Source organism: Aristolochia californica, unplaced genomic scaffold, assembly GCF_029961685.1.
Source record: "Aristolochia californica isolate CCGP_79_NKW_82.1479 unplaced genomic scaffold, dmAriCali1.0.hap1 SCAF_1, whole genome shotgun sequence".
In the NCBI taxonomy this organism is placed as follows: domain Eukaryota; kingdom Viridiplantae; phylum Streptophyta; class Magnoliopsida; order Piperales; family Aristolochiaceae; genus Aristolochia; species Aristolochia californica.
Genome location: NW_027181770.1, coordinates 1,381,951 through 1,401,116, shown reverse-complemented (window position 1 = coordinate 1,401,116; position 19,166 = coordinate 1,381,951). Strand labels below are relative to the sequence as shown.

Sequence of the window (19,166 nt, the reverse complement as noted above, 5' to 3'; positions counted from 1 at the left end):
TAAAAATATGGATTATTATCGTCTTCCTCACGGCCCGCATCGTTTTCCCACCGGAACGCGTCATCTTCCTCACAGTGCCGATAATGGCAGGAGACTACGGCGGGCCAGCGGGCAACGACGACCCGACGGTACGCCAAGAGGGAGAAGAGAGGCTACGACGGAGGTTGAGAGAGAGAAGAAAGGGAGAAGATAGGGAAAGGGAGAGGGAGAGCATAAGGGGAACGAGGTCTGAATCTGATTTTCCTCATTTTTGCCTGATTGAATTACCTGACATGATTCAAATGAAGTGGAAATCATTCCACACTAACAGCTTAATCTAATAAACTGAGTAATGCGGGAGTAATTCAAGTGCAATTCATTTTGGACTAACCCCCCTGAGGGAGAGGGAACAAAATGGATTTTTGAAGTTCATGTTCATCTCTAACATGAAGATCATGTCAGTCATGTACATGAACTTCAACTTCGCACTGTGTTGACGACTTCATGTACACTGAAAAACAGTTTCCATTGTTAGTGCCCCAACATGAGAAAAAACGTAAAAAACAAGAGAATCCCTAAACCCTTACAATACACTTAATTACAACATAATCTTTAAACCCCAAATTAGGTAAAACAACCATTATTACTACACGAATAAGTTATTTAATGTATAATTAAATATATTAATATATTTATTAATTGAATTAGATATTTTATTGTCCATTCATATGGTAATTACATGAGCCAATGAAATACGCACATGATTAATTATAAATAATAAATAAATAATGTTATAAATAACAAAAACGAAAGTAGTACGTTGAGTTATTAATTTATTAATAACATATGATATACTTTAACCTAAAAATGAATGATTTAAGAAAAAAAATTGATCTAATCATAACTTTAACACATTATTTATTTGTACATAATATATTTTATGTATTATTAACTAATAATATATTGTGACAAAATTTAAAACCATTGGTTTAATTAATTATAGCAATCGGATAATCAAACCAAAATAATTTATCAAATATTTATTTTAACAATATTTTAATTGTGACTATTAAATCATTATTTTAATATAGTAATTATAAAATAAATATATTCAATAAATTAAAATAATTATTTTATAAATAAAAAATATAAATTAATGATTTTTATGACGATAGTTTAATTTTTCCTAACTTAGGAAAAATTAAACCATCGTTGTCTTCCTCAGCGGTGAGAGAGAAAATAAGTTGTCGCCGAGGGAGAAAGGCCTTCCTACCTCTCCTCTCCCACTCGACCTTCATCGCAGAGCCTCTCGGTCTCCCATACTCTACAACGTAGGTTGAGATGGAGAGGCCGTAGAGAGGGAGACCGGAGAGGGACAGTGGAAACAAGAGAGGGAGCAGAGAGCTTGGGGAGAGAAGGGGCGCGGGAAACGAAAATGAGCAGACTCACGGAGAGGGTGTGCGGCAAAGAGAGGGGCGCGCTCGTTTCATGTACATGATTCTCAAAATTGGGCGGAAAGCGCTTTCCCTCGTTTATGCTTGGACATGATCTCGTGAGTCATGTTAATCATGTACATGACTTGAACTCCGACACTTCACTGATGACCTCAGGACATGAACTAAGTAATGCGACTGAAGTTCATGTCCTAATTCATGTTGACTAACCCCCAAAGAAAGATTCGAAAGGAGTTGGGCTGCAAGAAAATTGACATTTGACAGAAAAATGCAGTAATTGGTTGATTATGAGAAAATAGACAACAATAAGTTGCAACTTGGAAAGCTTAACGCTTGTTTTATTGAGAAATTTGAGCGAAAACTCTTGTCCAGAAATTTATTACCTTGATCAAAGCTCCCGTATTCTTAACATAAACTATCACAAGAATACTCTTTTATTTTTTTTATTTTTTAATTAAGCATTATAATACTTAAAAGTAATTTAATTAAATAAAGAATTCTATCGTGGCACTTGGAAATGGGAGGCCCCAATAGGGATGAAGCTGAGTTGAGGTCGTTCGACTCAAGCTTGGGTTTGCTTGGTTCAATTTACTTGTGATCGACTCAAGCTTGAGTTGAGGCCGATCAGTTTACTTGGGTTTGCATCAGTCAACTCCCACACTAAAGCCTATCCACGTGATGCCATATTATTTTGATCTTTAAAATCCAAAAATTATTTTTTTTCTCTTATTCTGCTCAATTGCCACGTTGCGAAAACGAATAAATAACCTTTAAAAATGGTTTTGAATATTACCTTAAACAAACGCCATCTTCCTCTCTGGATTCCTCCTTGACGCTCTCTCCTCTCTCAACGCTCTCTTCTGTCCTTGATCCTCCTCCGTATCCTGTCCACCGGTTTTCCCCCTCTTCTATGATCTTCATCGACCCCTCTTATTCTGTCCCTTCCTCTCTTCTCTTCTATGACTTCTGGAATGGGTAAATTGACTATGGAGAGAAACTTGGAGAAATTTGTAAATGTTAATCTATTTTGTATTCTACAAGGGGACGTCAATATATTTTTACGTTATAAGGAAGCATGTGTGCTTCCATATTACAAGAGGTGGCACAAACAAGGGTTTGTGGTTTCTTGTATGGGTCCTACAAAGTTTTTTTCTGGAAGCAAACACTTCTATATGGTATGAAAACAATATATTGATATCATTTATTCCTTGAGATAGAGAGCTTGATACATGTATTAGTTCTCTGATTTATTGCAAAGCTAACAAGGGTTTTGAGTTTCATACTTTCATGATATTGTAGTTGGTTGATGATTTGATCCCCGGATTACGAATTGGCGGTTATGAACAAGGGTTAGAGCTTTGAATTATGTAGATTCCTCCAGAGGTTTTATTTTTTCAAAACCATACCATAGTCCACATATACCCTGATTTTAACCGCCAAATGTGGGTCATGTTGTAAAAAATCAAGCAGAATAGAAAATAATTGTAGTTGTAGTTGAGTTGCTAAAACACCTCAATTTCATGTACATAATGTCTTGACTATAGAAGATCTAAACACGCCCAAATCCTAGGATCCTTGCAAATATATCATGCATGTCAAATTCAACTAGAATATTCATGTTTTCTTGATAATTCAAGAATGATGCAACACACAAGACACAAAGAACATGCAACAAAACTAGAAAATTTTAATAACAAATAAAAATTTGATTATAAAAAAAGAAAGAAAACATTTATCAAAGATCATAGTGAAACTGAACATATCATATGTAGAACAAGAATAGAAAACTAATAGACATACACGACCTTGCAATATTTGTTATTACTTGGAAGCATACAAGGTGATCCTCTAGCAAATTGTGCATTCCCTTGCTAAAGATGTAGTTGACCATCAACATCTTGTCATAGGCAAAGTCATTTGAGGATATTTTTATCAGTTTTCATGTTGATGATGATATCCAATCAACTTATGGTGGCACCCTCTTTCAAAATAATTGAAAATATCACATCCAATCAACTTATGGTGGCACCCTCTTTCAAAATAATTGAAATTATCACATCCAATCAACTTATGGTGGCGCCCTCTTTCAAAATAATTGAAAATATCACATCCAATCAACTTATAGTGGCGCCCTCTTTCAAAATAATTAAAACTATCATGTATTATCTTACAAGAATAATGTGAGTTGGGAAATCAGCAAATTAGAGTTTACAAAATGACTAGGATATCCTAGTTTAGTGTGTTTGTAATTTTTTTTGTAGAGTGGATACAAGAACCTATGTTGCTTGTACGGTCTGTCCTTTTGTTTGTTAACCAAGACCTTTCACTCATGAGATTAGATTTTTGCACTAGGGCAAATATTTTATACTCACTGACATGGTGAGTTTATGCATCCGACCTATGTGCAGGCAATTTGGGTTTGTTAATTTAAATGTCCTATTTTCAATGGGATTTTTACTAGAATTTCACTCATTGGCTTCATGCTCAACTATGCATAGAAGCAAGTCTGGAATTGAGGAATATCTACTTCATGAAATTGTTGGACCTCCTCTTCTTCACCGGTTTTCTCTCATAATTATGGCAAAAAGATCAAGATGACTTTTGCCTTTTTTTCTCATGTTGTACACTAAACACATATGGAAGTGCCAAAAAACACATGCTTCAGAAATTTCTACTCCTCCATGCACCCTTGTTTAATTCTAGCTATGTTGTTGTCCAAAAGGAAAAAGGATATTTTCTTGTGTGGAACAAATCAATGGAAGTATCTATACATTATCAAGGGAATGAAAAAAAACAAAAAAAAACTAGTTGTTTGGTGAAAATAAACCCTCATATTGTTTGAAAATGGAAAATGATAGTTTACTTTTGAATTGAGATTTGATAAAATGTGTTTCGATTCATTGGCTAATTTGGACATCTTTAATGTAGATGACATAATGGCAGGCCTTGCGGGAATTAGATGTTACCTGAAAATGACATAGATGGAAGTGTTGAAAAATTATTTGAAGAAAAATTGCGATGATAGATGGATTCATGTAGTCATTCTATAATGGTCGAACAAGTAGAGTTCAAGTGGGTGAATGACTATTTCATTTCTCTGTCACAAAATCATGTATGTGAGGTTTTTTTTTTCTGGATAGCAAATGACAATGAAGTATATCATGTATGTTACACCTTTGTTGGACAACAAATAACAGTGAAATATTAGGTAGATGTTTCGTCTATAGAATTATGCAATGTTAGAGAGCATATCTTGGTATTGTGGTTTACTTGGAAGTTATTGCAAGCTTCTTGTTATGGATTCTTGTTCTATATTTCTATCATGTCATTTTTTATGTATACTTTTTGTAAAACCAATGTTCCTTGTTTGTTGTCTTTCAAATTATTTAACTTTGATATATCTTTTCAATGTAAGGTGCTAAATATTGTTCACAATTTTATACATATATCAGATCTCATTGACGATGAAGGGATTGAAGGAAAGGAACCAATTGAAATAATCGGGGATGATGTAAATTTGAACAAGATCAAGAAAAAAATGAAGATGATTTGAATGAACTAATTAACCAATCTGTAGAGTTTCAATATCAAGAAGAAGAAGGATAAATGAACAAACTGAATTAGCTAACCAATTTCGTAACAATATAATAGGTACAATAGTTGATTTAACGTGACCAAATTGTTTCTGGAATAAAAAAATATTAAATTTTGTATTTGACATTTTATTTTACTGAAAGTTTATTGGATAAGTATGGTAATGTATGTGATTGATTATTAACTTTCATTTATTTTCCCGAAAAATGCACTAATAGGTCTATTTAATAGGTAATGTATGTAATTTTCTAGTAATATACTAATAGATTTTTACCTGAATGTTCTCATAAATGTGTATCTTAAGAAAAATATTTCTAATTTTTGTTAGGATATAAATTTCCAACTAAGGACACTAACAGGAACTAAAAATCAGTAAAACCTGAAAGGGTCAGTCCCATACTAAGGGTGGGTATATCCTTGATACCTATCACTTATTGATTGATTTTTGTCGTATTTTGCCCTATTTTGATACACCCTTGTAACTGATACATAGGAGGAAAATATTAGCTAATGTATTTTATATGTATCAAATTTATGAGATCTCCTATACACTTCAAGAATCCTATATGCCACCACTCGCCATTCTCTTCATAAATCAACTTATCTATGGGAGCTTAGCACGAGCTTCTCATATTAACTTGCCTGCACCGTATCCTGTTCAGGCTATTGGCTTCCTTTGCCCTAGGGTTTCTTCAGTCGCAAGAGCTACTAAAAGGCCGTATATAAACATCGCTTCTGCATTCATCGCCTTCGCCCTCAAGATCGAAGCCTCCATTTTTTCTCTTTGATTCCTCGCTTTCCGCAGAGATGAAGATTGTCGCTGCATATTTGCTCGCAGCCTTGGGCGGTAAAACCTGCCCGTCCGCTGATGATATTAAAAAAATCCTTGCCTCAGGTAATCTACTGCTCTGTTTCGTGTTCCTAGGGTTTATCTCGATTTTTTTGTTTTTCTGTAAACTTTTGAACGTATTCATGATTTGCAGTGGGAGCCGACGCTGATGATGACAGAATAGAATGTTTCCTGGGCGAGGTTAAGGGGAAAGACTTAGCAGAACTCATTGCTTGTGGTCGGGAAAGGCTCGCTTCGGTTCCTGCTGGCGGTGGTGTTGCCGTCGCCCTGCCTGCGGCTGGGGCCGGTGGTGGGGGCGCTGCTGCAGCTCCTGCTGAGGAAGCAAAGAAGGAAGAAAAGGTCGAAGAGAAGGAGGAATCTGATGAGGTAAAAATTAATTTTTTGTTTTGATTCGATTATAACTTTATTGCTGTTTTGGATATGCTGTCTGTAGACGTCTTCTTATGTATCTTCTGTCGATGTTTGCAGGATATGGGATTCAGTTTGTTCGATTGAGTTTTTCTATGCCTCTTTTTGAGTAGGTTTTACGATATTCCTCACCAAGAGATTTGTAATTCCGTGGAAGTTTTTGTATTAGGATAGTTATTTTATTCTAAAGACGTACTCCATATTTTGGGATATTGAACTTGTTTAATGCTAGAAATTTTCTGGTTTGGTAGAGCTTGCAAAACTTCCAATTCAATACAATTCTGAGGTTTGATGTCATCTTCTTTTCTGAGCATCGTTAACGTTGCCGTTGAATTTATTTTTAATTGGATGCCTTTTTGATCTTTGTGATGTTATGGGATTCAGCAATTCGAAAGTAGTTCGGTGATGTCTCATATATTGGGGCGACATGGTGAGCTGTGCTCGAAGCCTGTAAATTACATTTTAACTCATCATTGCATTATGATTCGCATTTCTATGTACTGCTAACCCACCAAAATTTTGAGAACAAAAATATTTATGTTGCGGTTTGATTTAGAGACTCTCACCCGGAGTTAGTTGATTGATACTCCAGGTGACATGTTTAGACGGTGGGTAGTAATTCACTATGGAGGACTCTTCTGTAATCGTCTTCCTTCATTTGTAGTTCTTCCTGAAAGCAAAGGTTGTGTATGCCTATGCCATCATGTCAATTGATCTGCCCATAGCTAGTTACTGCTTCTAATTGAGATTTGAAGGTGGTTTTGTGGATTGTGGTAGTTGGCGAACCTCATCGCCTGTTTCTCCTATGCCATTCAAATTTTTTTCTTGACTAATGATGGTAATGAATGGGCACGCTTGCATTCCGCTTTGAGTGATTTTATCTTTGTTGATTAACGGTTTATCTGATTGAACCTTTGCAAATCCAAAATTCAGATGTGTTCTAAAAATTGTATAGATTGGTTCAATTAGCTGTGATCAGAAGGTGATATCTGTTTGTTTGTATATCTCTATTATAACAATCTCGAACAAAGACAAAAGAAGAAATTCTTTGCCACAGTATTATCCATCTTTCAGTTGCTAACGTGCTATTGGTTGACGCTCTTTGCCATTGCAAGTCATTTTTCATCTCCGGTCTATTTCCGTTTTTATGAACAAAGAAGACGTGAGGTACTGAATGAGTCTAGTAGATCAAACGGTATTTTGGCAGAAGAAAACTCTTAACTATTGCTTGAAAGATTTTTTTTTTTTTAATAATATATGTTAACAAGAAAGTGGGAAAGAAGTTCATTTTACTGAAGAAAGTTTACTTTTTTCAGCATAAATAATAATCCTCCCCATTAAATTCTCCGCTATAATTCTCGTCTCCTGCAAAAATGATCCTCCTCAAAATAGAGTTAACTGGCTCAACAAAATAATACGCATTTACTGGTGGGTTCCCTATCTTTTGTTCTTCTCACATCTCTTCAGCTACAGCCTCCCTCTTCTGGTTCTTGCCAAGAGGAGTGGGTCGAAGAAGAAGTTCCTCCAGAGCCGATTACCAATGAAGGAATTGTGGAGGAAGCTTAGGAAGTCATCAATGAGACCTTTCTCGACACCGATCGTAATCGTTGGTCGTCTGATAAATGGCAGGCAAGGACCCATGACCCAGAAATGAGACTTTCGTGTTTGTTGTTGTACTGAAAACTGTTCATACCTATTTCATGCCTTTACCTGTTTTCTATCCCAGCAAATGAGAGAAAATGTAACTGACAGAACCATTAATACAAGATCAAAAGCTCATAATGTCATCCGAAGAATGCTGTCGAGTTTGAGCGACCCATATACTCGCTTCCTTTCTCCAGATGAGGTGATTGCTAAACTTAATGCAAATATCGTGGGCACTGCTAAAATCATGTGTAAATGTATCCGTTTCGTACTCCGTATGTAGTTAGAGTTCTTCTTTACTTCGTTTCATTTATTGCTTTGTGGTTAGCAAATCCCTGCAGAGAACAGTGCTTTCAAAGTGAAGGTGCTAGGTATCATGTTAGATAGTCCTGCTCATGCAGCTGGTGTGAGACAGGTAAATGTTCTCCATTTTCTTGATGCTGTTAAATTTTATGAACTTCTGAATAGAGGCTGCTTTTCATTGGATTCAACTAGTAATGTCTTAATTTTTGCTTCTTGGTTCTGGGTTATGAAATTCCAAAACGACAACAGAGTGGATGTCAAGGGAAAATCAGCCTTTGAAGTATCATCTCTTCTACGAGGACCTAAGGAAACCTTCGTAACAATTGAGGTTGTCACTGGAACTGTGATGGTACTTTAAGCAGATAGTTTGGCATCTAGGTTTCTCAGTTTCTTTTTACTGACCAAGTAGGGATATTTGTACTGTTTTTTGTTTACAAATTTCTCTCAGTTCAGGTAGCCACTGCCCTTCATGATAACTGCAAAGCAGTTCTAGTGGGTGATTAAACTTTTGGCAAGGTTTGTTTGACTACAAACAAGTCCTCTGTGTTATAAGCTATCTTTTGTGACCATTTCAGTCTTGTAGATTCAATATTGACAACTCAAAATTTACCATTAATCTAACTCCTATAGGGCTTGATACAATCTGTTTTTTAACTTCGCGATGGCTCTGGTGTGGTTGTCTCTGTCGGAAAGGATATCACACCAAATCATATGGATATCAATGGAAATGGGGTGGAACCAGATTTCCAAAACATACCAGGTAAATTTTTCATGTTTGTAGCAGAGGGTAATTTATGTAAGTATTTACCTAAACCATGTTTTGCAGCTTGGAGTGAGGTTTCTAGACATTTGTCTGTGTGTCAGCAACAAAAGAAAGGATGTTAGGCAATGTCTTGTGTGACTTGTCTGATCCATGGTCGTGAAACTGCTCAATAGATGCATGAAGATTGATTTTGTTTGTTTTTACATGTGTATACGAGTCAACACAAACACAAAACACATGTATGCAGCATCCGCTTCTGATGGTTGAAGCTGTACGCATTTTATGTGATTATAGAGTTCTCAACACCCGGATGCAGTTATGTAAGAGGTTCATTGTTCAATTGTTTGGCAACAGTCAAATACACTTGGGAGGGTTTCAACCCTTTCAACCTTTTTGCTTACTGCAGCACCTATAATCAGGAAAGCAAAAAAGAGCATTACTAACTCCTCTTGTTCACCAATTTACTGTATTTTATTTATATGAAAATGGAGAGAGTATCAAGGAATGTAGAGGAGAAAGGATCTGGAAAAGAGAATTGAAATACAGAACTCAATCAGGTGAGTACTTGAACAATAGAATTTGCAATTCCTAATTCAAGTTGGTATCTAGTGAATGATGCTGGAGGAGCAAAGTTGAATAACTCTACCAAATTCCAACAGGGTAACAATGCCTACATTTCATTGTGCAAGCTCAGCATAGTCTCGACTCTTGAGTTGGTTTTAGGTTGCTTTAAACAGACTATTGCCATGGTTTTGAGATGGTCAAGATACGATAGACCGCGCTGTTTCCACCTAGCAAAGTTAGCTACGCTCTCACCCACGTCACAGCCGGAGTTGATTTCCATGGCATGAGCTTGCAGGAGTGTCACCCTGACTCTTAATCGCGCTCCCAGCATGGGCTGCTGTTACTATGTTGGAAACTATCAGTATTCTACCATCAAGACAACCCTTAAGGGCACTAGGAGTTCTTGGATCCAACAGAAGGAACTCCTAGATCCACACCTGCCCTTTACGCATTTCCACTTGGTTCTCACTGAAGATGGATTTCTCTGCGAATAAGGAATAAGTAGGAAAATTTTCTTTACTAAATTATGCAGAAAATCTCAAAAGAATGATCAAGTATTAGGAGGTGGTTAAGTAGAACCAAACTTTCAACAATATGGTAAAATAGTCTGTACAATACCAAATTCTCAAAGAACTCTTCAACCATGTCCTTTGTCTTTCTCAACAGCGCCAATTCTAAGGGGAAAACTTCTGAGCACGATAGCATCCTATTAGACATTTCCATCAGATTATGGCCTCGTTAATGCTACATCAAGTACCATATGCACAAGAGAGCAAGTGGCTAACCATGAAAGGCCCTTGCCCGTCTCACACAGACTCCAAATAAATAACCTTTCACTTGATCAATTGAATGGTTAGTTGAGTAACCGCACAAATGTCATCACAATAGAATCTGAAGCCCTTTTGGGACTACTGGGGAACTATTATGGTTAGATGAGTTAGATTTCACTGTTACAAGAAGTAATCCAAGCACAGTTTTCTCACTCTAAGAAAGACAACAAAATTAGCCACGTGTGTTCCTATATGTTAAAACACCAAAGACTAGAATACAACCTCAAGACATAGGGCAGAAGCCACTGAAGTCCTCTTATAGTATGTACAGTTGATCACACCGAAAACTGTCCGCTTTACACTAGATCAAACCGTAACAAATATGCTATGGACTGGCTCCACTCTCCTTGCTGGCTCCACCCTGAAACAGCCAGAGATATAAGACTAGATCAGTAGCTGTGTTGCCAGATCTGGTGGGACTGCTGAGATGGACCCTGTGAAGTGCTCAAGGTGCCGTCACTTTGTGTCTGCTGATGTTCTTGTGAAGCAGCAGCCTGGGAATGGTAAAAATTTGGATACCCAAGAGTGCCATATGGTGATGGCTGCTGACCTTGCCGAAACCCACTAGGCTGGTTCTGCCCCTGAAAGCTGTAAAATGTGCTACCAGGAAGAGCTGACATGGTTCTTGAACCAGGTCCAGGGACCCACACTGCAGATCCCTCGTTCTGACAAACAGAAAAATTGAATAATTTCAGATAATCAAGCACGGCTCTATTGCAGCCATAATTGAGACATCACAGATCAGCTACCTATATATTACCTGCTGAAGCGGTACATAATGGTTGCTGTCCTTATATTGAGAGCTTATAACATCTTCGTATCCAATTGTGCTGGCAGGGCTAGAAGAAGGGTTGAGATTGAAATTCTGGGCGATGTTATTAGAACTCCCAAAACCTCCCCCATACCCAGAGGGAATAGCTGCAGACTGGGGCAGGCTGCTTACAGAAACACTGTTCTTATACTGAGGGACAGAGTACTTGATGCCAGTAGCACTGTGTACTGCTGCAGGAGATTGATGGAAAGTACTGTTACCAGCTGCGGCATATGGTAGATATGTGTAGTTCTGTGGAAGGAATGGGAAGCCAATCATGTTTGCAAAATGGCCCAAAGGAAGGGTAGGTTGAGAGTAAGGGTGCAGAGGTAAATGTTGAGGAAGTGCGGGGCCTGTGGCAATATTTGTGGGGGGCAATGCCTGAGGGGTTGGCTGAGGTGACGAGAAGACACTTGGCTTGACACCCTGTACATGTAGAAACATCGTGAGAAAAATAACCAAGTTTAAAAGATGAGACTTCCAACTTCCAACACAGTTTGCATGTGCATAACAGTCAGCTACATATGCCATGTGGCTCAACTGCTTACCTCTGGCATGGACATTGTGGGACCGCTAATGGAAGACATGGAAGTGCTGTATTTTGTAGGCATTGACTGTGTGGCAAGGAACGGCGAATAAGGAAGATCAGATTCTCGAGCAGGCTGTACTGTTGAAGCCAATAGGTTACTTGGTAGAGCATTTGTATAAGATTGCTGTACATCATGAGGCAAATTGGTCAGAATATATATAGTTCTGACCAATAACAAAAAGCAAACAATATGGTAACCAATGATGGACTTTGACAACATCTGGACATCTTAAAAAATCACCAACATACCAAGTAAAATTAAAAATACTTCCACTAAAACTGTATAAGAGTGAAATATATGATTCATGAATGGGAAGAAAACATATGTCTACAAGAAGCTAAGACTGTCAAAGCAAACTTTTTTTTTTTTTTTTTAAGAAGAAAGCAAACTAAGAAATGACATCCAGTGACTACACAATTAAAAAGTCAACCAATTCTCGTGAGTATTAACATGAATAATGGTAAACGGTGGTTTTCAAAATAAAACTGAAAACTGAAATGCATTTATTTGTACAAACTCAGATGGGGGTGCTTATGTAATGCATCCACTAAACAAGAAATGCACACTGCTCTTCAAATAGTATGTATAGAACATAAAACACTGCTTGATTATATAAAGCATGGCTCCAGAAAATATACTTCCCTTTCCCTCAAATTAACATACATGGATGGCTGTTGGAGTAGATAAAATTGATCATGGCTAACAAGTCCAATGATGGAGACCCAGTAATGAATTGTTATTCCATCCAAAAGAATGATACACATGAGAGGGAAAGTAGACTGGACTCCAAATTTGGAGGCATCTAGCTTTTTTCCCTCTTTAATCTTTACAAGGTTGCCACTTAATTATATTTACAAAAAAATGTAATCTTTTGAGTTTATCATTCAAAAACTAAACTCTCTAAATAAATCTCTGATATAGACATCAATCATAAAGACATAGGATAAGATAGAAAATAATGAATACGAAGAAAACAAGTTTAAGTCGTTAAATATAAATATAATATTCAAATTAGAAACTAGGTGCACCTAACTTGGATTGGAGTCCATTAGTCCTTCCTAATGTAATGTGTCATAGAAACAATAGCTTCACGATTGACTATAACAAATAATTGTCATCTTAAATATAATAAAATACAATAAGATTCCAAATTTATTTCAATAGGAAGTGCCGGTCAGATGCAAAAGCACAGACTATGATTTAAAAAACATCCAATTCAATTTGTATTGGTTAATTCAAATTGAAATCATTTGCTTTCCAGTTCAACAATCTGTGTGTGTGGCTTTGATGTTATCCATGTGGACTGCAAAGAGAGGAGCAACTTGTGAATAACATATTTACGCAAACTCACTGGCATGAAAAACCTACACTGGCATAAAACTAAAATTGTTGAAATTCATTTTTCTTGAAAAGAAAACTAGAACTTATTTGGGAAGGAAGACCGAGTTCTTTATAGAAAAACATGCTTCAGGACTTCTTTTTATGTCCTAAAAAAAGGAATTTGTATCAAATTTAATGTGTGCAATCACTAAGAGCATTTAGAGTATAGAAGAAGTACAAACCCATACAGTAAAAGAGAAGTTATAAAATGTTAGATTGTACCATTCAGAATGTATGCATTCAGCCCTCATGACATGAATAAATAAAAAAGGTTCCGTAGAGTCAAAGAATACTACATTACCATTACACTGGAAAATGGAGCATTTAGAGTATAGAAGAAGTACAAACCCATACAGTAAAAGAGAAGTTATAAATTGTTAGGTTGTCCTATTCAGAATGTATGCATTCAGCCCTCATGACATGAATAAATAAAAAAGGTTCCGCAGAGTCAAAGAATACTACATTACCATTACACTGGAAAATGGAGCAAGATTCTGCATCTGGGAGTTTGTTAGAGCATAGGAATAAGCTGCAGCATTTGCTTGTGCAGCATTTTCAAATCCATATCCAGGCACAGATGTAGGGAAAGAATATTCATGTCCATGAGCGGGTTCAGGGGCAGAATTATGTTGCACAATTTCAGGTTGTGAAGATGAAGAAGCATCAGCATTCTCATCGGAGACAGATCTCAGATGATCATTTCCGTAGTACTCATTACTTCTGTCAAGGTCCAATATTACATGATCAACTAATTCACTAGCACCATATCAGAATCCCAAGAAACAGAACACATGAACCATACCTGACATCTGGGTGGTCAATGGAAGTTGTTTGAGCTGCCAACTTTGAATCCTCCAACTCACTCTTCATAGACTTGGGAGGGAAGGGTCCAGAAAATGTTACATTCACACCAGAATTGAAGCTACCAAAACTCAGATGTGAACAGTCAGCAGAAGGAACTTGAAGATGATTTGGAATAATTACTGCTGGATTGTCCTCTGCAACTGGTGGTGATGGTTCTATCACTTCATTTTGTAAGCTTAGTTGCTGCAAGCTTGCAGCAGTTGATGATACAGCTCCACTGACATCTTCAACTGAAGAGGGCACAGGATAGTCTGAAATAGATAAATGTGAGCTTCCTCTATTACCTGGAACAATGAAGATAATATCAATACGAGAGAATGATTAGGTCATTTGAAGAGGTGGCCAATTCAACACTATTCATTATTTCAGTAAATCACGTCCAAGAAGCTAATGTATATTTAAAATTGCAGCCAAAATTCAAAATAGGCCACTAAGACAAGAACTAAAAAAGGATAATAAATAAAAAATCAATAAAGAGCTTGGAGACTACCTTCCCCAAACCTCATTCCCTGAGAGTGATAAGATTCTTCTGCTTGTATTTGTCTCTCTGAAGCAGAAACTGCTGCTAGATTTTCAACAGTGACACTTCCATCTGATTTGTTTACCTCATCGGATTGTGCAATTAGACCAAAGTTACCCTTATCGTGCAGGTCAGATGTAGACGATGGATCCGCATAAGCAGCAGACAAATCAGAAGTGTCTCCAACTGATTTTCCAGTGGCAGTAATCGCTGGCTCATGACTAACATCTGGCACCTCTGAAGCAGGGTGCTGAGATAAACTTAGATCCTGATATGATTCCAATGGAAGAGGTGCAGAGACTGGAGGATAGTTAACATTTTGTTGCAGTGGATTTGACAATGGCATGCTGGGAGGTTTGCTTTGGGGCTTACCCCTCTTCACAATGTCAGCCATTGAAACCTGACCTGGGACCACAACCCAAGCAGGCTGATATCCAGATGAGGGTTGAGAGGGCAGAGGTGGCATATCGGTGCTTAAAACTGGCCCTGTGCTTTCAGTGGGAAGGGAATCACTGCAAAAATTGTTAACAAGGTATCATGAATCAGTACATCAAATGATAAACAAAAAATCATCAGTAAAATTTTTCTTAAAACCAAAAGGAGAGCCAACTTATAGCAATTGAGCTTCTTTCACCCAGAAGCCTCCATCCAGTGACTATGTTGTGCTCTACCAACCAATTCTACAAGTAATTTTTTTCTTTTTCTTTTTTTGATAAAAGCATATACACAAAGAAACATTTAACTATACAAAGTTTTGAGCAGTCAAAAGGGTTTAAAATCACAAGCACAGTTTGGAATCCTCTTTTCCTACTAATAAGACCATAGACAGATTTGAAACAGAAAATTTTATAATGTATTCATTATTACAAGAGAAGATGAATCATTGACTGTAGCACTGAGAACTCATGGCATTCGGAGCAGATTAACCAGATCTTATCAGTTTAACTACTGAATCACTTCTGAGTGGTATGTTCCAGGCTGTATAGATAACAAGGATCTGATTCGTGGACGAATGCATATTACCCAGAGAAGTAGTCAGATTTGAACACTTAGGCGGTTCTTCATGAGGTGCCTATACAATTATAGGTTCAAAATCTCAAGAGATCCTTTTTTTCCTTCAAGGAGTGGATTTGGTTTTTAAGGTAAGGAACAACAAATATGAAAATAAGGGCTTAAATACATAAAAATTGTGAAAATTGTCAATTGATCCGTAGGCAGGGATGAATTATAGTATTTTGTTACAACACAAAACTTAAATAAAGACAGAGGTAATCCTTTCAAAATGGACTATCTAAAAGACCTGACGTACAACAAAAAAGAACTGTTTTGACATAAAATAGATATATCTGCACTGCCAATTGCTAGCTAAATGTGAACCAGTATGATTAAATTCCACGAATTTGTGTAGGAATATCACACTAAATGCATAGAAAGGATATACTACTATTGGATATTCGAAGGAAAGATTTACTACCAAATCGATGTTCAAAGGTAAGATTTCCTACCATTGGATGTTCAAAGGAAAGATTTACTACCGATGGATGGGGAAAGTCATGGTATCATGAAATTCTACTAGGAAGAGAATGATATTGGTAATGCCTTCATTTTCTACAGAATAGACAAGAAGACCATAAAAAAAGAGGGGTAGAAACAGGACTGCACAGGAATCATGGTTCCCCAAAATTTTGCTTCAAGAAATTAAAGCCTCCAATAGGGTTTCTATTTAATAATTTTTTAACAGAATATATTCGTTTACAACGTACCTATCACTAACATAGTTAAGACAAGGGTTTGATGCTCAAAACAGTTAATAAAAATGGTTATTCAACAATGTCACATAAAACCAGGATAATCGCATAGCCAGATGAACAAAATTTACCATGTCTAGCCAAATGAAAAAAAAATCACCAAACGTAAAGGTCAAGTAGCCTCAATTGTAACATATACACTTTCAATACCGTTTATCTGGAGCTTAGTAACAATTTGATAGTCAACCCCCCCCCAAAAAAAAAAAAATATTCTGGATAGTGGAAGAAATCTTGATAGTAGAGTTACAACTATAATAGCAGATACCATCTAATTGAAGTTAACATCTCCTACAAAATTTTGACTGGGGACAAACCTAACAGAAATAGGCCTTCGGTTGGCAGCATTCCCAGCTACAGCAGAGACTGAGGGTGCAGAACTTTGAAGAACCCCTCCATTTTCTTTCTTGAAAGCAGTTCTATAACGTGAACCTCCAAAATCTGACAAAGTATACAATCAAAGGAAAGCTTAATACAAGTATACCCAAATAAATTCAAATTCAGGAACGTGACATAGTATCCTACGCATATTACCATTTGAGGCAAATTGAGTGGCACCACTACGTCCAGAATTACGATCAGCACCACTTCTTCCTCCACGATTTGAAGAGCTACTAACTACTCGAGTCTTGGTCTCTAAGCTATCTTTGTTCTGAAGCAATAACAGAATTGTAGTTGAACATAAGGAATTGGAAAACAATATACTGGCTGTGAGTAGTAAACTAAGAAGCAAGAATGTCTCAAATTTGGCAAATCAGCTATTTGAATTATGGAAACATAAATATCTACCAGGAAAAATAAAGCATGCTTTGTCTTTAATCAGCACTTAGAATTTCAGAAAATATAGACCTTCAGATAAGTAATTACCTCTTTTTTCTTGTCCCGTTTGCTCTTCACCTCATGGAAAGTGTCTACAGGCAGAGAATGGATTGGGAAAACAAATTTAATGGAATTAGTCTGCTGCTACGAAAGTGTCAATCTTTCATTTGAACCATGAAAAGAAGATAGCATACAAGTACAAGAAAAACAAAGAAAAGAGCATTACTGATACGGGAAAAAAGGATAACATGTTAAAATCTGCCTACTCAGCGCCAATGGTCTTCATGATCAAACAGAAAGGAAAGGTATATTAATAAGAAACAAGGACTCGGATTAGTAGAAAGCTATCCAGTTTACTAGAAAGTGTGTGAATTGTTTGCTGGAACAGAACGATTACATAGACACCGCGGGCATGTGCCAATTTCCTCACTCTAGCAAAATTACAAACATCACCGCCACGAACAGAAGTTCTTTCGCACTTGAAAGTGTTCCCGACAGTACAGATCTGCTCGCAAAAATTAGAAATAACTTGACAATGGGCACTAAGGCCAAAAAAGTACAACACCAAAACGAGTGGACCACATGCAAACCCACGTAAAAGAACTAAACGTTCATAAATAAATAAAAAAAAGAAGAAAATTTCTTTGTCGACAAATTCCGCCCAAATTTATCTACCAATAAACAGAAAAACCGCTAAAAGAAAATCAAACTTTCTCGAGTACGCCCAAATAACGAACAACCAACAAGCAAACGAAGGTGATGAATAATAAATAAATAAATAAACTCACTTCAACAGTCGTGCAAGGTTCCCAGAAAACAAAAACAAAGCTGGAAAAGAAAAAGAAAAAGCGAAGCAACATTTACAGCAACAAGAGAGAAGATCGGGAGCAAAACCCTAAATCCTAAAAAAGAAAAGAAAGAAAAAACAATAAACATGAATCACTACACACCTTGAGAGAGGAGTCTATTGACAGTATCGTTAGGGTCCATATTGCATTCTTTAAGCATGGCGTAGATCTCATGGTCCGGGCAATTTACTATTTCTTTCAAGCTGTCTACCATCTTCTTGGATGCCGCTGGGATCGGCGGGGTACCATTGCCCCTTCCCCTGCTGCTGCTCCCAACGATACTCATACTCTCCGTCTCCTCCCTCTAGACCCACTTGAAAAGAGAAAACCCCCCGTTCTCCCCTCCTCACTCAGCTTCGACTCTTGTCTAATCTGTAGCCTGCTTCCTTGCTTCTCCGATAGTGTTGGCACTGAGAGATGCAGTTATCTTGTCTAAGCTCTTCTGCTACAAAAATCCTCTTTCGTTCTCTTACAATTTTTCTTTCCGCTAAATCTATATTATAGCCTTTTCATGACAGGAAATAAATCCACTCCCACTCAAAGGCAACTCGCGTTTAAACAGGTAATAGTAATTATAAGTTTTATGATTTACAAGCTATGTGTATTTCAATTTTGAAATCAAGTGCCCTAACGAGAAGCAGAAGTGAGACAACCACCTTTTATTTATACTCCCGAACAAAACAATAACTCAAATTATAAAAAGTTTTTTATTACAAGAATTTAGATTAGATTAGGGTTGCCGAGAAGAAACCCTAAAAGCGAACTCGCTGCTCTGCCCGTCTCACAACGTATTTCCGAGCACGTAACCTCTAATGCCCCATTGGCTTGACGGACGTCTGCATATTGTAAACATGTATGGGGCTCCATTAATTATCTCATTAACCAGTTAATTAAGTTATTATTATAATTAGATCAGCAGATAGTGGGCCATAATCCTATGGTGAGAGGAGAGTTGCAGAAGGCAGACGAAAGAAAAGTCGGTATGCTCATTCGATCATGTCGACCTTTTGCTGAAATGTCGAAGCGAGTTGGAGCGTCGGTCTACAGATCACAGATGTCGATGGAGAGAGTTGATCAGTCCGCAGTCCCCACTGGATCGCGAACCGACCTAGATCTTGTCGGAGAGATTTATCCGAATGA

At 37.2% G+C, this 19,166-nt stretch overlaps 2 protein-coding genes and 1 pseudogene across 4 annotated transcripts; 2 read left to right on the top strand and 1 right to left on the bottom strand.

The window, feature by feature from the left end:
- The first annotated feature begins 5,760 nt into the window (after positions 1–5,760).
- On the top strand, positions 5,761–6,582 carry LOC137955263 (large ribosomal subunit protein P2B-like). The gene is made up of 3 exons (XM_068802128.1): positions 5,761–5,922; positions 6,011–6,243; positions 6,346–6,582. Exons 1-3 carry the CDS (start codon positions 5,835–5,837, stop codon positions 6,370–6,372), a joined length of 348 nt encoding a protein of 115 aa, XP_068658229.1. The 5' UTR covers positions 5,761–5,834; the 3' UTR covers positions 6,373–6,582.
- A 108-nt stretch (positions 6,583–6,690) lies between these two features.
- On the top strand, positions 6,691–9,286 carry LOC137962050 (carboxyl-terminal-processing peptidase 1, chloroplastic-like; annotated as a pseudogene).
- A 1,086-nt stretch (positions 9,287–10,372) lies between these two features.
- LOC137963298 (GBF-interacting protein 1-like) lies at positions 10,373–19,113 on the bottom strand. Of its 3 annotated transcripts, none has more exons than XM_068810497.1 (11): positions 19,031–19,113; positions 18,129–18,436; positions 17,227–17,270; positions 16,894–17,011; positions 16,677–16,800; positions 14,525–15,066; positions 13,973–14,318; positions 13,638–13,890; positions 11,749–11,913; positions 11,150–11,626; positions 10,373–11,054 (listed from the first exon to the last, which is right to left on the bottom strand). In XM_068810497.1, the coding sequence occupies exons 2-11, from the start codon at positions 18,310–18,312 to the stop codon at positions 10,779–10,781; spliced, it is 2,529 nt and encodes an 842-aa protein (XP_068666598.1). In that variant the 5' UTR covers positions 18,313–18,436; positions 19,031–19,113; the 3' UTR covers positions 10,373–10,778. The 3 variants fall into 3 exon arrangements, with proteins under 3 accessions (XP_068666598.1, XP_068666659.1, XP_068666554.1); XM_068810558.1 differs by lacking the exon at positions 19,031–19,113 and adding an exon at positions 18,778–18,795; XM_068810453.1 differs by lacking the exon at positions 19,031–19,113 and having other exon boundaries at positions 18,129–18,720.
- Between the last annotated feature and the right edge of the window lie 53 nt (positions 19,114–19,166).